At 52.5% G+C, this 16,041-nt stretch overlaps 1 protein-coding gene across 3 annotated transcripts; it reads left to right on the plus strand.

Annotated features, from left to right (window-relative positions):
- Window positions 1-109: 109 nt before the first annotated feature.
- On the plus strand, window positions 110-15,946 carry CAVIN1 (caveolae associated protein 1). 3 transcript variants are annotated; one of them, XM_051640553.1, is made up of 3 exons: window positions 110-400; window positions 1,334-1,797; window positions 14,136-15,946. In XM_051640553.1, coding segments are annotated over exons 1-3 (1,131 nt in total). In that variant the 5' UTR covers window positions 110-399; the 3' UTR covers window positions 14,802-15,946. The 3 variants fall into 3 exon arrangements, with proteins under 3 accessions (XP_051496513.1, XP_051496512.1, XP_051496514.1); XM_051640552.1 differs by lacking the exon at window positions 110-400 and adding an exon at window positions 579-937; XM_051640554.1 differs by lacking the exons at window positions 110-400; window positions 14,136-15,946 and adding exons at window positions 579-937; window positions 9,563-10,691.
- The last annotated feature ends 95 nt before the right edge of the window (window positions 15,947-16,041 follow it).

Below are 16,041 nucleotides of genomic sequence, written 5' to 3' on the forward strand. Positions count from 1 at the left end.
GCTCCCGCCGGGGAGCGGGAGCCCGCAGCCCGAGCTGTTCGCTGCCGAGCGCGGGGCGGGAGAGGAGCCGCAGCCGCCCCCGCCGGGCCTGCCGCCCCCAGCGGGGCCTCCGGGGCAGGGCCGGGTTCCCTGGCCTCAGCCGGCACCAGTGGCCGTGGCCAGGGCCTCACCCGGGTCACTTTCAAGATCCGGGTTTCCCTTCTTCATGGTCCTGTGCTCGGTCCCGTGGGGTTGGTTTAGACTCAGGTGGTGGCACCTCCCGAGTGTCCTCTCAGGCACTTGAGCTGGTGGTGGCTCCACAATCCTGCCAGCGCTGCGTGAGGCTGAATTGCTGTGTGTCAGTACTGGTGTTAGAAGTCGGCAAGATCAGGATTATTTCTTCCCCGTGTTTTCCAAAGCAGTATGTACTCTGCAGAATTCTGGTACAATCAGTGTTTTTGTTACTGATGGAGCCCCGTGTGGCACGTGGGCTTGGCCAGTGCTTGCAGGTACATCTTTGCAGGGCATGTGCTGCAGCACATCATCCCACCTGCAGGAGTGCAGGGACTGGGTGGGGGGGGGGGGTTGCAGAGCTGCGAGCTGGGGCTGAAAGCTGCTGCACTTCAGGAGTCAGTTCTGCTCTTTCTGTTTGGTCTGCACAGCCCTGGTGCACAGTGAGTGCGTCATGGGTGGGTCTGTCGTGCTCATTCACACACAAGGGGGGTGGGTTTCCGTGGGCCAGGAGTTTTGTGCCATAACACCACAATTCCAAATGTAGCCTTTCCTTAAAGAACTGAGAACCAGGCTCTGGTGTCCTGGAAAACAGCTGCCAAGATCTGACTTCTCCAGCTGAGCTTTAACGTGTGCAGTTGTTGGAGCTGGCTGTCCTTTGATGTGTGCAGCTGTGCCCAGATGGGATCGCTCTCTCTCCAGCAGCTTCCCGAGCCATTCACTCAAGGTTTTTGTTTTTTCCTCTCATTGCTTACAGAGCCCTTGGAGTTATGGTGAAGAAGAGGCGGTTGCAGGCTCAGAGCTTTGCATTCCTGGCTGAGCTGTGCCTGTGTTTGCATGCAAAGCCATCGCCTCCCCTCCAACTATTTTAATCATTTCAGCAAGGGTGGGTCATCAGGCATTTGGCAGCGGGCTCCTCTTATACAGCTGAGGTGGAGTCAGCCAATGACCTGCAAGCCTGGAAAGTTTTGCAGGGCAGTTTCCCTGGTCGGCTTTGCAGGGCTGTGCCATTTGAATAGCAGCTCAGACATCCACACACTGTGCTCTCCATTTCTGGCGTGTCTCCCAGCGCGGAGCTGAGCTGAGGCGCGGGTTCAGTTTTCCCTCCTCTCTCTCCCTGTAGTGACGGCGTCTCCGGGCTCTGCCAGCCAGGACTCCCGAGCCATCATGGAGGATACTACTTTGCAAATCATTGAACCACCAACTGCTTCCGAGGCCTCTGAGGAGCAAGCACCTGAGGAACCCATCAAATCTGACCAGATCAACGGTGTGATGGTGCTGACCCTTTTGGACAAGATCATTGGAGCAGTGGATCAGATCCAGCTGACCCAAACACAGCTGGAGGAGAGACAGCAAGAGATGGACAGCGCAGTGACCAGCATCCAGGGGGAGTTAACCAAGCTGACCAAGGCACACACCACCACCAGCAACACCGTCAACAAGATGCTGGAGAAGGTGCGCAAGGTGAGCGTCAACGTGAAGACCGTGCGGCAGAACCTGGAGAAGCAAGCGGGGCAGATCAAGAAGCTGGAGGCCAATGAGGCTGAGCTGCTGAAACGCAGGAACTTCAAAGTCATGATCTACCAGGTAAGGAGCCATTTCATGGCTGCCTCGTGTCCCGCTGGGGGTGTGTTCCTTTGCTGAGGCTCCCGCCGGCTGCCTTGCTGCCCCAGCTCCCCTGCCTGTCCAGTGGGTCCCAAGTAGCTCCCTCGTTCATCATGTAACGTGCTCCGTGTCTTCTAAAAAAATGCCTGATAGAGTTGCCAAATTAACAGGGATTTTAAGAAAGACCATGAGGATGGCCCTAAGCACTCACTACAATGGGCCAGAAGTATCAAAACAACTCAGTTTTGCTGCTTAGCTGCAAAAATAAGGAGCAGGCAGTGGGGCTGGGGAGGTGCTGTGAATCTGCCGCCAGCGTCTTTCCCACCCAGAGGCAACGTGTGTTGCTGCGTGGAGAGTCTCAGATCTGTAGCCTGTGTCTGGTCACTACAGGGGTTGGTAACCCCAGCGTGGGGGTTAATCCCACTGGCTGGGACAGGCACTGGGGGAACACAGAACAGCTCCTCAGGCTTCTTGTTGCTGGGGCTGCCTTTCCCTTGTGCTTCTACCAGTTTCTGTGTTCTGTTTTCTGCAACCTGCAAGTCTTGAATCTTCTGGTTGTCTGGTTTCAAGAACAGCTTTGGTTTGCTTGATGTTCAACCCCTGCACTAAGCCTTGGAGTTTTCCTTTGATATTAAACAAGATGAAAGAGAGGAATATGTTTCTGTGTATTCCTGCCTGGAGTTAGTCTTCCTGAGCAGAGAAAACTCTTACATGGGGCCACAAAAGAAAAGTGAATGAAATAGTTAATGATTCAGTTAGAAGCCTCTGGGTTAATAATAGACAGAGCCAGGGACAAATAGAGAAGCATCCAGTGCTGATCACAGGAAGAGAGAGGAAAAAAAACCCCAACAAAAAAACAGAAAAAAAAAAAAAAGGAAAATGCTTCTTACTACAGGATTTGAAGGGAGATCTGGTCATAATAGGCTCAGGAATTCAGCACGTACAGGGGCCTGTGTAACGCCCTGATTCAGAGCTTAAGCATTTGTAGCTTTATCGTGCCTGAAAGGCTGAAATTCTCGAGCCTGTTCAGAGCATAGAGGCCAACTAACCCGTTATGTATAGCTTTATTACAAGCTCTTTATATCAGGCTTTTGGGGGAGGGTGGATCTACCCACAGAAAAATAAAATAGAACTCTAAATGTAGTGCAGAACCAACAAACACAGCAAGATGAGCAGAGTGAAGGGAATTGTTGAAACGTAACATTCCGAGTGGGTTATGGAAATAGGTTGGAAGCTGACGAGCTTCTGGGTCCTTTACAAGCATCCGAAACATTGGCAGGTTGTCATTTGTGAGCTGGTCATTTTGGTTAGCTGCTGCTTGGGAATATTGAGTGGAGTTTCTCTCAGAATATGAAAAAGCAATCCTGCTTCTAAAGGAAATCTGGGACAATGCTCTTGCTGATGTAATGAGGACAGGACAGGGTGACAAGGGGCTATGGCAAGGATTTTGTGAATCGTGAAGATATTAGGAAAAAAAGATGAATTATTTCTAATTCAGAACAATTTCCCAGCATAGAATTTAGTCTGATTTGACTGTGAAGCCAAAGAGCACATGTGAAAAATCCTCCAGGTTTGCTCAGTGTGAAATGGAGCTGTTTGTGCCCTGGTGGAAATTGTGGCGCTGCTGCAGGGAGCAGGAGCAGAGCCTGGAGTGGGATCCAGCCCTGGGGGGAACTGAGCTGGAGCAGCAGGAGGGCAGGATTGTGGCAGGTGAAGGTCTTCCTTGGAGAAGAAGCCCTTGGTTACCTCTTGCTGTGGCACTTGAACTGAAAATAAAATCCATGATGGGCTTTTGCTGTTTGAATGCTAGAAAAAATTAGGCATTAATAGTATTACTGTGCCTGAGCAACAAATGCTTTTATTGATGGTGGCTTTGTGCTGCATTCCTGTGGCAAAGACAAGAGAATTCCAAGGCCAGGCAGGGACCATGGGGAATCCCCTGGAAGAAGGGAGGATATTTTTGCAGTCCTCTGCAATGCTATGACTGCTCTTTCCTGCATATGATGGAAATGTTGGTTTTTGGTCAGCAGGGAATGTTTCCGAATTATATCAACCTAGAGTCTGTCTCAGAGCTACATTAATTTTTATTTCTCATCTAGAAATTAGGTTTGCTTGATAGTTGCATTATTCTGTAGGTTGTACTGCATAAAAACGTCTTTGTATAATTTTAATTGTACAGAAACCTGAGTTACAGGGTTTGGTGAGAGGAAATCAACCTGTCCTGTGCAGGACACCCCCTTGTTGGTGGAGACCTTTTGCTCTGGAGAAGTTAAACGTTTTGAGGGATCCCAGAAGTTTTGCTTTTGGCTTTCAGAGGTTTTATTCCACTCTTTTTGCTGGGGAGGGACAGGACTTTCAGAGTCTGTGTCTTGCTGTAACGAGGGGGGTGTAATTCCCAAGACATTCCCAACACGGGCTGGCTCTGGGAATTGCACAGAGGAGCTGCAGAAACACCAGGTTGCAGTTTTGTGTCCCAACTTATTCATGTGAATATGTTGTCACAGTAATTCTAGGCACATCAGTGACACGAGTGGTAATTTTTCTGGGATTATGCAAAACTCATAATGCAAACACATTTAAAGAATAACTGCAGAAACAATTACATTTTTGTGTGTAGATTGTAAAGGCATTTATCAAACCGAGGGCAACGTTCAGCTGCTTTCCTGGTATTGAGCAACACTGTTTGTTGCAAGAATCCTTGTTGATTCCTGCTGGATTATCTGATTATTAATATCCTTCTGTGTTTCAGTATTAATAATAATGATTAAATTTAAAAAAATAATTACAATGAGTTTGTAAATCCAACATTTTAAAATGGGTTTTACCCTGGGAGTTTAAATGAGGAAAATTCTGTGTTTTCCTAACTCTGTATATAGTTAAAAGAAAAAAATAAATTACAAAATAACTCTTTTCTAATTCAGTATTTTGCTTCTCAAGAGCCACCAAAGTTTATGTTAGATACTTTATTGATAATGTAATTAATTCTGTGGTGGTGAACAAGATTATTACTACTTTCTAACTCAGGCTGCCTGTGGAAATCTGTGGTTAACTCCCCTGTGCAGTCATGTTTTCAGTTGCTATGGCTAAACATGCAAAGAGTTATTAGTGTTTTCTTTTAGAGAACAAGAGATAAACTCATCTTAAGGACATAAAATATTGCATAAAACCAGTGGGGGGTATTTTCAAGCAGGATATCTGAGTAAAGCAGTCGTAGTCTGTAGAGATCTGATACTGCATGATCCTGGAGTATGAGGAGATAAGGGAGGTGCAGGTAAATCCCTCTCCCCTGGTTACAGGTGTGTCTGGTCGTTCTCTCGGCGCAGGATCCCACGTCCCTGGCACTCAGGGAGGTACTATTTCAGGAGAGCAAATAAGACCTTTTGGCACCGTGGGAGAAGGGGTCGAAGTACATGTGGGAGTCATGTTTTGCTAGCTGCTGGATTAGGAGAAAATGAAAATGTTATTCAGGGGAAGTTCAATTTGTGGAGATGAGCCTGGAGCTCACCTGCAGAGCTGAGGGTCGGTTGCCTCGGGCTGGCTGAGGGTGGGGCACAAGGCAAACTGTCCATGGGCTGTTCCTCACAGTCACCTGCAGACCCGTGTTCCTTTCCCTGGCTTTGCCAGGAGCTGCTCTGATGTTTACCAAGGAAGAAATCTGTACCAACTTAACACAGGGAATGAGATCGATTCTTGAGAACAAAATTTGGAAGAACCAAAGCCCTCCAAGGTACCACATCATCTTGTTTTGAAAACCAGCCGACCAAAAGCAGAGGTGACAAGTCTTTTGACAGGCTGCTCCGTAAGCACAAGATCCCTACTTTGCCTGTGGACAGGACCTGCCTTCCCAAACCCTCTGATGTCCAAGGACAACGTGCCCTGTCAGCAGCTGAGGAGATCCAGCTCCTCAGGGCACCCCGTGTGCCGCTGGCCCCAGCTCCTGCCCTCAGGGAAACTGGGGCACTGGCAGGTTTGCACAGAATAGTTGCTCATAAGAACAAACTTACGTTTGTGTGACTTCATATATATAAGTGACTTTATCCCAAATCTCCTGAGTTTGGGATACAAGACTCTGGGGCTGGTTACTGCAGCTGTGTCCCTTGCAGAAGCTGCTGCTCCAGGTCCAGGCACCCTGTCACCTTCGTCTGGGGAGCAGCACGTGTCGGTGCCTGCGTGAGCAGGGTGTTTTTCCTCCAAACATTTTTCAACAACTAAACTTGTTCAAAGGCCTGATGTTCTTACAGCCAGACATCCGAATGCTTGCAGCACACAGCACAGACACAGGATTGAATTTCTAAAGTGGGCTGGTCCTTTATTTTGAGGCTGTCGTGGGCGCAGAGCTGGAGGGCAGCCTGGCCCATGATGGCTGCTGTGGATCGTTGGGAAGAGAGCGGCCTTTGTGGAAGGGGTGTGGAGGGGCTGCTCCCCACCTAGCCAGGTTTGGGGGTTCCCACACAGCCTCTCTGCTCTCCAGGCTGCTCAGAGCCTTGAGAGAGAGGGATTATCTCTGGCAAGGGCCAGACAGTTAGGGCAGCAGGGCAGAAGATGGACGTCAGCGGCACAATGTGCAGGGTAGGTAGGGCTGGATGAGGAGCTATAAATAGCACAGCTTGGCTTTTGTGCCTCCAGTGGGCCTTATAGGGATGGGATAACAGCATTGTGGGTGGTGGGGATGAGGGATGAATTTCAAACCCACATGTTAAAATGACAAATTTGGAGGCCAAACCCGAACTGCCTCGCTTTTAGGTCTGTGCTTCTCGAAGGAGAAGGTGGAGAAGGACGTGAGTTCGAGGGTCTGGTGGGGAGCCTGGGGCAGGAGCACAGGGTGCACAAACCCATGTACCACAGCCACCCCACCCATGGTCCCAGGCTGCAGCCTCTCTCCACCTCCTGAACAACATGTCAGCTGCCCTGAGCTATGGTTTTGTTTAAAATTATTCATTCTGAAACAAAACCTTGATAAGTCCAATGACAGCAGAGTGTTCATAAGAGCCAGCAGGATCTGCAGCCCCAGAGAGCAGCCTGTGTGTCACATCCCTTGGATTCAGCAGAGTCTGCCTGACTACAGGCATTAAAAAATAAACAGAAATGTCAAATAAAATTGGAGTGACAGAACTGGGGATGAGCATGGGCACTATCTTACAAGAGCAGTTGGCTCTGTGTGTTGGGAGCACTCTGCACTGGAGTCCCTCTGGGGCTGCAGCAGCACTGTCTGCACCACCAGTTTTTCCCAGTGTTTCACTGCAGAGATTTGCATTGCACCAGCCAATGGTTCTCATATTTATTTTCTGATAGCACTTCAAAAGAAAAGGCTAGTTTCATTTTGGTGTGAACCCATGGAAAAGCAGCTCCCTTTGTAGCCTTCATATTCTCTGCACGTTACTGAATTGTAAGAGTCTCAAGACAATAATTCACAGGAGACTGAGCTTTAAAGAAATTCAGGATGTTAATAGCTCTTATTTCCAAGTATTTTTCTTAGTGCTGATTATCAGTCTTTCTACCAAAATACAGCTCTGGAGCCTGGATTTCTCTATTGCAGCCTGGAATCAACTCCATTAATATTTCATTGCTCAGGTATTATTTATAAGCAGTTTGTACCAGGACTGTGTGTTTTGCTGAAATCCTTTCAGTGTTGTAGTTACACACTGAGCCATGCAGCAATAAATTGTCTCAGAGGAAAGGGCCAGAGGCTGCTCAGCCAGTTGGGATGAGGTTAGAGGGGACGAGTCATGTCTCAGGAAGATAAAATCAAAGGTTGTATTCCTTCTGATCACATATTTGTCTCTCAGGCCTCTCTTGTGCCTATCAGCAGTGAAACTAAGCATCTGCCACAATGTCTGTGTGATGGCAGTGGGGCCACTGCCCACAGAAGTACAATGAGAAGCAGGATTTGCCAGGCACGCTCACTCGGCTGTGGCTGGAGTGTTTGGAGTGTTCTTCCAGTGAGATCCACGCTCATGTTCCCACCCATGAGCTCGATACGAGCCTCAGCAGAAGTAAATTAAGCCCTCATGGACACGCAGCAGGAAAGACTCTCCAAGGGCACGTTTGCAGGTCTGGGATTAGAAGCTGGAGAATTCAAGAAGCTAGTGCTCAGGCCCTGCCTCTCTGGAAAGACACAGTCCCATGACTCCAGCATTCCCCAGGTGGGAATTTGATGGGTAGGTTTGTGGGTCCACTGTTCGGCTGCAAGACGAAGACCAGAAACAAAGATGCTTAGTGTCAGAGAGGGAAAATCAAATATTTAGAATAAAAAGCCTCAGGATGTTTAGGCTATAACTACATATATCAGTGTCTGCAGAGATTTATCTGCACATCATCTGGGCTGCAAACCCCATCGCTGCTCAGAAATAGCTCTGGAGTTACTAATCAGTTGAGACAGGTTTATCCGGGAGGAGCAGTTCTGAGAGTAAAGCCAGTTCCACAAACAGACTGATAATAGGATCAAAACTTTTTTTCTGCTGTCAAAGGAGAAAAAAACCCAGCCTTTTCACTCTTCAATCTATTTACTTCTCTGTTTCCTACAGCCCTGCCTCTCTTCTGACTCAGCCTTAGGCAGAAGCAGTTTCCCAAACAGCCTCCTCCCCTCCTATTCCTCCCTTGCCTTTCCCCGGTAGGTTTGAACCAGCTCCAGTGCCAGCACCATGCTGCTCATTCTCACCAGCTAACGAGGAAGATACAACCTTTTAGGACACAGCTTCCAGGACACAGAGTAACTGACCTAGTAGAAAAATGTGCCAAGAAGATTGCACAATACACACAATTCCAGAGGAGAAAACGAATTCTGCTAGTCAGGGAGATAATACTTGAGAACAAACTAGCTTACCCCTTTAACACTTAGCTAATCCCAACCTATTTTGCCTTTCCCCCGCATATTTTAGATATTTTTCTTTCTCTCAGCTGAGTTCTTTGGTGAATTCCTACTGCAGGATTCAGTAGTCTTCTCTTCAGGGACTCAAGGCCACTCTTCATGGACCTCTTGGCCCTATTGGAGATAAAATTGGTGCAGCCTTTGGAATATAAGAGTCAAGACCATGCCTGTGGAATATGGAGGGGTTAGTTTTATACTCCAGCTGCTGGTAGGGGTGCTGAGTAGCCACCCCCTGTCCTGAGGGGCTGTTTAGCCGAAGAGAGGATTCGATCTTGCACTGGGCATGTTTGCTGCATCACTGGGCATGGAGTCTGTGCTGGGTGCTGCCCAGCCTGGGTTCAGGACAGAGCCAGAGGAGGGAGTTCTGGAATCACACCCAGCTGTTTCCAACTCTGCAGCTTGTGTAATGTAAAGCAATAAAAATACGGTTTTAAAATCACTACCTTTTTGTAATCTTACACATATGAGCAAACTCTGCTTTCAGCTACACCTCAGAAACTGGAGATATCTCCAGAGCAGCTGACAGCAAATCACTCTGTGAGCAGCTCTGGGAAAAGAGCAGAATGTCCCTGTGGCTGTGTCCAGTGTAAAGGGGCCTGAAACCACAGAGGGGACTCTGCATCTCCCAGGACCTGCCGGAAATTAGAGGACACTCTTCTTTCTGATAGATCTTTTCTACTGTCTTTTCTGTCAAATTTTGCTACCTGGCTTCTCCCTTTACTAACCATCCCCTTGGGCCTTTTCTCTCCGCCTGTTCTCTTGCTACTCTGGGTTCCTCTGCTGGTGATGTTCCTGATCAGGTTTCCAGTGGGGACAGGTAAGTGTTTCCATTCTGATTCCTTTCCGATGGCCATTGAAATGCAGTTTTCCTCATCTTAGCCCGAGAAGACCCAGAGAGTGAGCTTTGAGTCTTCGCCAGGGACTGCCCTCTGAGCCCCTGCAGGAGCGGTTCTCTCTGCCCACGCTGCGGAAAGTGCCACGGCCAGACCAGCAGAAGACACGGGAGGAGGCAGCAGCTTAGGGCTTCAGCAGCAGTAACCCCTGAAGATCGCTCTGAACTTCCTCTGAAGCTCTGAAAGCTGCTGTTTCCAGAGCCTTTTCCTCTGCCTGCCTGTGGCTGCTGCAGGCCTTCGGACCTGCAAGGCTGCTCTGTCAATCTTGCTGACTAATCTGCTTGCTGCATGTGGCTGCCCCAGTTACAGTGGAGGGTGAGGGGCTGTGGCTGTGTTTTTCTCTCGGGCATTACAGGACTTGTCATGTGCTGCCTCTTCCATCTGGGAGGGAGGAACTGCTGCGTGGCTTGCAGGAAGGGCCAGCAGCCAGGAGCAGTTGGTTCTGCTGGGACTGAGCAGATCCCACCTGCTCCCTGAGCCTCGGCTCCTCCCTCTGAAATACAGACCTGGCAATACTTGTCCCTCAGGCTTCTTGTAAGATTTAGTTTTTAAGTGTTTGTGAAATGATTTGAAGTTGTTTTAAAAGGATAAAAGGCAGGCAGAGAGCAGTAACTGTGTGACCTGTTCCTCAGGGATCATGGAATCCTTCCCGTGACACTGAGGGAAGGTCAGCACAGAAAAACATCCTCCAAGGACTGGCAGAACAGTTATGGTAGCAATGGGAGTTCACCCCTTTCTTCCCTGGCAGGGCTCGATCTGACCTGTCTTCTGCCCAGATGCTTCTAATCCTCCCTCTACCTCCCCCCAGGCCAGAGGGCCAGATCTGCCCAGGGGGTGGCACAGTGAGCTCCAGCTTCCCCCACAGCGGTGGTCACAGCCCGGGGGTGAGAGCTGGTCGTGTTCTGCATGTTACAGCTGCACGTAAACCAAACTCCACTGTTGGAGCTGTTGCAATTGTGCAAAAATAACTGAATGAAATTAATTGCAGGTGTGATGAGCATGCATGTGACAATCCCCCCATTAAACATTAAACCTTCAGGCTGGAGATTGGAGTGGCTGGGAGTTTCGGGACTGTGTTTTTTATATGCTGACGATAAGAGCCTCTTCAAGAGCAATCCAGGAGCCCTTCTTGCATTTTGGGAACATTCCCCAGAGTGACTGGTGGTTCTGCAGTGCCTGAAGAGCTCTGTGAGGCTGGGAATGCAGCTCAGCTCTGTGTCTCGTTGGCCTTTTATACCACAGGGGAAGTGTTTACATGTGTTGTAGCAACTGGGCGGCACATAGGGACCATCGGGGCTGCCTGGTGAGTCATGGCAAGAGAACTCGGGCTGGAAAACAACCTCAGATAAAAAGTCCACTTAGTGGAGCAAGACAGAGGCCAGCCTGCCCACAGCTCAGAACTGTTTGGAGCAGGGGGGGGTGCAGAGCAGCCCAGTACCCCTCAGCTGCAGCCCACTGCCCTCCATGCTGGGCTCGGTTGCCCACAAGGTCTGCAGGCCCTCAGGCTGCCAGTCCTGTTGGCTCTGCCAGTGGGAGGCAGCTTCCCAAAATAAACTGCTTTCCTGGGGAGGGTGATATGTTGCAGATGGGTAAAAGAAAAAAATAATTTGGATCAGAGCTGAACCTTTCTGTGAAGCACATGAGAGGGGAGGGGGCTCAGCCCCAGCAGTCGCAGGTGCCGCTCGGGGTGTATCTGCTCTGTGCACAGAGCAGGGCAGGGGTGTTCTGCTGCTGGTAGAAAAATCCTCTGAGAAATCTTGTTTACTCGCTGTCTTTGTGCCAGCTGGAGCCAAACTGTCTCAGAGAACAGAACTGGTTTGCATCTGCTGCCTGGGAGCCAGGGTTTGAACACCCCAACAGGCAGGGATGCCAAGATCCAGGATTTTGGGCTCGCCCACTGCAAGGGTCAGTGTTTTCCCAGTAAAAATAGAGTAGTTGGAATGCTTGGTGTTAAAAATGTGGCTCATCTGGATGAGTCATGAGTGAAATAAAGTGCAGGGATCACAGTGCCTTGCCCAGAGTGGGAATTTGTGTGGCAGCCACTCCTAGGCCCGGGATGATTCCTGATTGTTCCAGCGAGGTCCCATTGTCCTCCCCCGCAGGGTGATGGGCTGTCTCTGCAGGACACGCTCTGCCCAGAGCAGCAGCTCCCCTTCCCTTTCCCCTTCCCGCAGGAGAAACACCACCTGGGGGGAGGAGGAGACCCTCAGGGCAGTGCCTGGGGCGGGTGGGAGCTGCAGGCGCAGGATGCTGAGCAGCAACGTGCCCATCCCCATGAAGACATGCCAGAGCTGCTGGTGGTTCTCACACCAGCTGTCCTGGGCAGCGGCCAGAGCTGCTCAACCAGCAGGAATGTGCCCGGGTGCAGGTGGGCTCAGAGTCAGGGAAGTGCCCTGTGCACAGCGCTGGGAGCCCCAACTGCCCCCCTGCTGGTTATCAGCCCCAATAAGCAGAGTGAAGGGGAGTCAGGGGAAAAAAATGCAGGGATTATACCAGGCATAGGAGAGGGAGACGCACTATCTGGGGTCCCTGGGCTGGTGACAGCTCTGTCACCCGGTCACCCCGGCCCCGAGGGAGAGGGGCGGGTGAAGACTGCACAGATTTCCCAAGCACAGCTGGAGAAACACTCTTGGAAACATCTTGAGGGGGGAGGTTGGGATTGTAGGCATCCTTCCTTATGGGAATAGCTGTGCTCCCTCTTTACCTCTGTGTTAGAGCAATGAGGAGCCTCCCGGGAGAGGCTTGAGCCAAGTCCCTGAGGGGGTGGGGACGGTGCACGGGGCAGCAGAGCACGCGGCGTGGGAGTGGGGATGGAGCAGCCAGAGTGAGGTGCCCGAGATCTCAGAGACCTCCATCCTGGAGGGGTTGGGCTGCTCCAGCTGTCCTGGGTGCCAGGACCTGTTGCTGGCCGTGTCTCCACTGTGAGGAGAGTTGCAGGATGCTGCCAAGGTCTCCTGGGGGTGTTGCTGGTCCGTCCCATGCAGCTACATCCGAAAACTCCATCAGAAGGTGGATTTGCTGGTGTAGCACAAGGACAGGCGGTTGTTTATGTGGCAGAGATGAAGTTTTTTAGGTGGTGTTTCTCTCTGCACACACATGTTCTGGAGCAAACAAGGGGCTGATAAGGATCTGAGGCTGCAGGATGTGGCCAGTGTCCAGAATCAGTGGTGCCAGAGGAGAGGGGGATGCCTTTGTTCTGGCTCATTGTGTTGACTGAGGGAAGGAAGCGGCTGGAGTTCCTGATGTTCTCAGCTCGGCAGGGCAGGGTCCCCGGGAGCCTCTGGGATTGCTCCAGCAGGTGTTTTTGTGGGGAACAGGATCCACCTTCCCAGTGATGTGGATTTGTTCTGAACAGACCTGACCCTCTGGAGAGCATGTGCATTGTTTTCTCCTGAAGTGGCTAATCCAGTGGAGAAAACAGACGTTGGCCACTTCACCTTAATGTCCAGAAGGTATTTGGGCCCTGAGCTCTGTGCTCCTTAGCTCATGGCTGCTGCAGTGCCAGCGTGACGTGGAACCTGCAGCCTGGCTCGGGGGTCCCACAGCAAATTCACCTGCCTGGACATGGGGCAGCTCTGCTCCCAGCAGCGAGCAAATCATTGCTGGCATTTGCCATGTGTCTCCAGTACTGGCCAGGGCTGCCCAGGGTCTGCCCCTTGGCCTCACTGGGCCCTGCTCCTGCTGGGCTGGTCCTGCAGCCAAACCTCAGTCCAGCAGCTGCGCTCCCCACACGCCTGTTCCACACGCTGCCTTTCGGCTGCTGCTGGCTTTCTGTCAGCACTCATCTCAGCAGCTCCACGCGTTTCCCACCCAGATCCATAGATTAAAACCCCTCGGGCAGTGAATTTCAGCACCGTGGCCCCAGCCTGCAGCTGTGACACTGAGCGCAGTGAGGGGCTATTTCCAGCCTGTCCTGCGAACAGCTCCGTGATTCATTGCAGCCGGGACGCACGCTATGTGCTGCTCAGATGAAAACCAATCCCACTCCAGACCTGTGTCCCTCTCCTGGGCACATGCTTGTCCTCTGCCACTGGGATCAGGAACTTGGCTGACCCGGGAGAATGGAGAAGCTGAATGAATTCAGCCCTGTCCCCGGGAGGGGCAGTGTAACCTTGCACCGGCTGCGTGGGCCGGGGCTGCCTTCAGATACAGGCTCAGAAAACTTCCCAGGGCAGAAATGGGGAAGATGGGGCCGTCTGCTCCACCCCAAGAAATGTCCCAGCCCCACATCTGCATCCCACAGGCCTTGGGAAAGCCTGATGCAGCCCGGGGTGCTGTTTCCATGCTGGCCTGCCTCCTCCTGCATGGCTGGGTCACGGCCGGGTTTGGAGCCAGCCCAGAGGGAGCAGAGCTGGCACACCCGAGCTTAAATCCAGCGGAGCCCTAAGTTGCTGGGTACAGGGAGGTGTCAGGTGCCCCAAGGGAGGATGAGCCCCGACCTGAGTCGCCTGGCTGGATTTAGTCATGGATGTGATGAATCAGTCTGTGCTCCTGCTGGGTGGGTGGGCTGCCCCCAGGCTGCTGTCTGTGTCTCACTGGCTCCTCTCTCTGTCTTGCAGGATGAAGTGAAGCTCCCGTCTAAACTGAGCATCAGCAAGTCTCTGAAGGAGGGTGAAAAGCTAGAGAAGGAAGGTGAGGGTGAGGAGGTGCCTGTGGGTGAGGACCATGCAGAGGAGGACCACATCCAGCTCTCCTCAGATGAAGAGGTGGAGATTGAAGAGATTATTGAAGAGTCACGGGCAGAGCGCATCAAAAGGAGTGGCATGAAAAGAGTGGATGACTTTAAGAAGGCATTCTCAAAGGAGAAGATGGAGAAGACTAAACTGAAGACCAAGGAAAATCTGGAGAAGACCCGCCACAACTTGGAGAAGACCCGCCACAACCTGGAGAAGAGGATGAACAAGCTGGGCACCAAGATTGTGACTAATGAAAGGAGAGAGAAGATGAAGACCTCTCGGGACAAGCTGAGGAAGTCTTTCACCCCTGACCACACCATCTATGCCAGGTCCAAGACAGCCGTCTACAAGGTGCCACCCTTCACTTTCCATGTCAAGAAAATAAGAGAGGGTGAGGTGGAAGTGAAAGCCACGGAGCTGGTGGAGGTTGGTGGAGAGGAGGGAGAAAACTCGGATCTGATGCGTGGGGAGAGCCCCGAGATGCACACGCTGCTGGAGATCACGGAGGAGTCGGACGCGGTGCTGGTGGACAAGAGTGACAGCGAGTAGGACGGGCTGCAGCGCCACGGGCTGCCGGGGAGGCTGAGCACATCACCCTTCACCTGCGCATCTCTCTCTGCCCCGTGCCCCAGGGGAATGCACACAATGCATCTTTACTGCCCTGCAGAGCCAACGCCAACCCCCTGCCTGCTTGGACAAGGTGTATTTTATATGTTAGTTTTAGCACACAGAAACGTTAGGAACACGGGACTGTTTTTCTTACACTGTTAATCACCCTTGGAGACCATTCCTGCTGCAGGCTGCGTGGGAGCCTTCCAGCTCCAGACCTGGAGACAGGCTTTGAGTGTGGGGGACCCGGCCCAGCTGGAGAGTGCCAGACCTGAGGGAGTGGACCTGGGAAGCTCAAGTGTGTCAAGTGTCCTCCGAGGGCAGAGACCTGGTGTCAAGGCAGCTGCCGAGCACCCCCGCGGCTCCTGGGGGCAGGAAGACTCACGGGGCCGTTCCCAGGGACCGGAGGGACCGTCACAGCCCGGCGTGCGGGAGGGAAGAGCTGAGCGGGTCCTGCTGGGGGCAGAGCACGAGTGAAGCCGAGCCAGCCGCCGGGCACCCCGGCAGGCCTGCCCCCCTCTTCCCTCCTGAGGGCTGGGATAGATCCCGGTGCCTCCAACAGCCTCTCTCCAGAGCCGCCGGCCCGCGCGGCCCCGCGGGATGCGCTGATGCCACGTGCGGCTCCGCCGTGACGCCGCTGCAGCCCCGGACACCGCCTGCCCCGGGTCCTGCCGCGGTCAGGCCCGTCCCCGCGCCCTGCGCTTTCCTCCCCGTTTCCCGCAGCTCCTCCCCGAGCCCTACCCGGTGGGGCGGGGGGATGTGGGGTGCCCCGGGGAGGCAGATCCCGGTGGGGCAGCGAGGGGGGCCCGATCCTGCTCGCCCCCGTCTCTTGCCGGGCTCAGCAGCTGCTTTCCCGCCCCCGCAGCTGGGAGGGCTGCCCCTGCTCACATAACCCGATATATAAACGTGCTTTTTCTCTAAGAAATATTTTCTTTCTTACTGTCTAGAGCATCCAGCCTGTCCCCGGCCCCGGCTCCGTCCCGGGACCCGTGTGGGTGCCCGGGAGGTGCCTCCCCGAGGGCAGGAGCCCCCGGCCCGTGCCGCGGCCCGGCGGGCAGCGCAGCTAATAAAGTCTCTTTTCTAAACCACGAGCGTGCGGCTGTTCCTGGCGGGGATCGAGGGGCGCCCCGCGCGGGGGCGCTGCGGAGCACGGAGCGCGCTCCCCCCGCGGGCGCGGCCC

Source organism: Apus apus, chromosome 25 (genome assembly GCF_020740795.1).
Source record: "Apus apus isolate bApuApu2 chromosome 25, bApuApu2.pri.cur, whole genome shotgun sequence".
Taxonomy (NCBI): domain Eukaryota; kingdom Metazoa; phylum Chordata; class Aves; order Apodiformes; family Apodidae; genus Apus; species Apus apus.

Bases quoted from the DNA above. Each gene is read 5' to 3' on its own strand.
- CAVIN1 (XM_051640552.1), top strand. From the start codon at position 892: ATGGGATCGCTCTCTCTCCAGCAGCTTCCCGAGCCATTCACTCAAG. The intron at 938-1,333 runs GTTTTTGTTTTT...CTCTCCCTGTAG, and splicing joins TCCCGAGCCATTCACTCAAG to TGACGGCGTCTCCGGGCTCT. The intron at 1,798-14,135 runs GTAAGGAGCCAT...TCTGTCTTGCAG, and splicing joins TCAAAGTCATGATCTACCAG to GATGAAGTGAAGCTCCCGTC.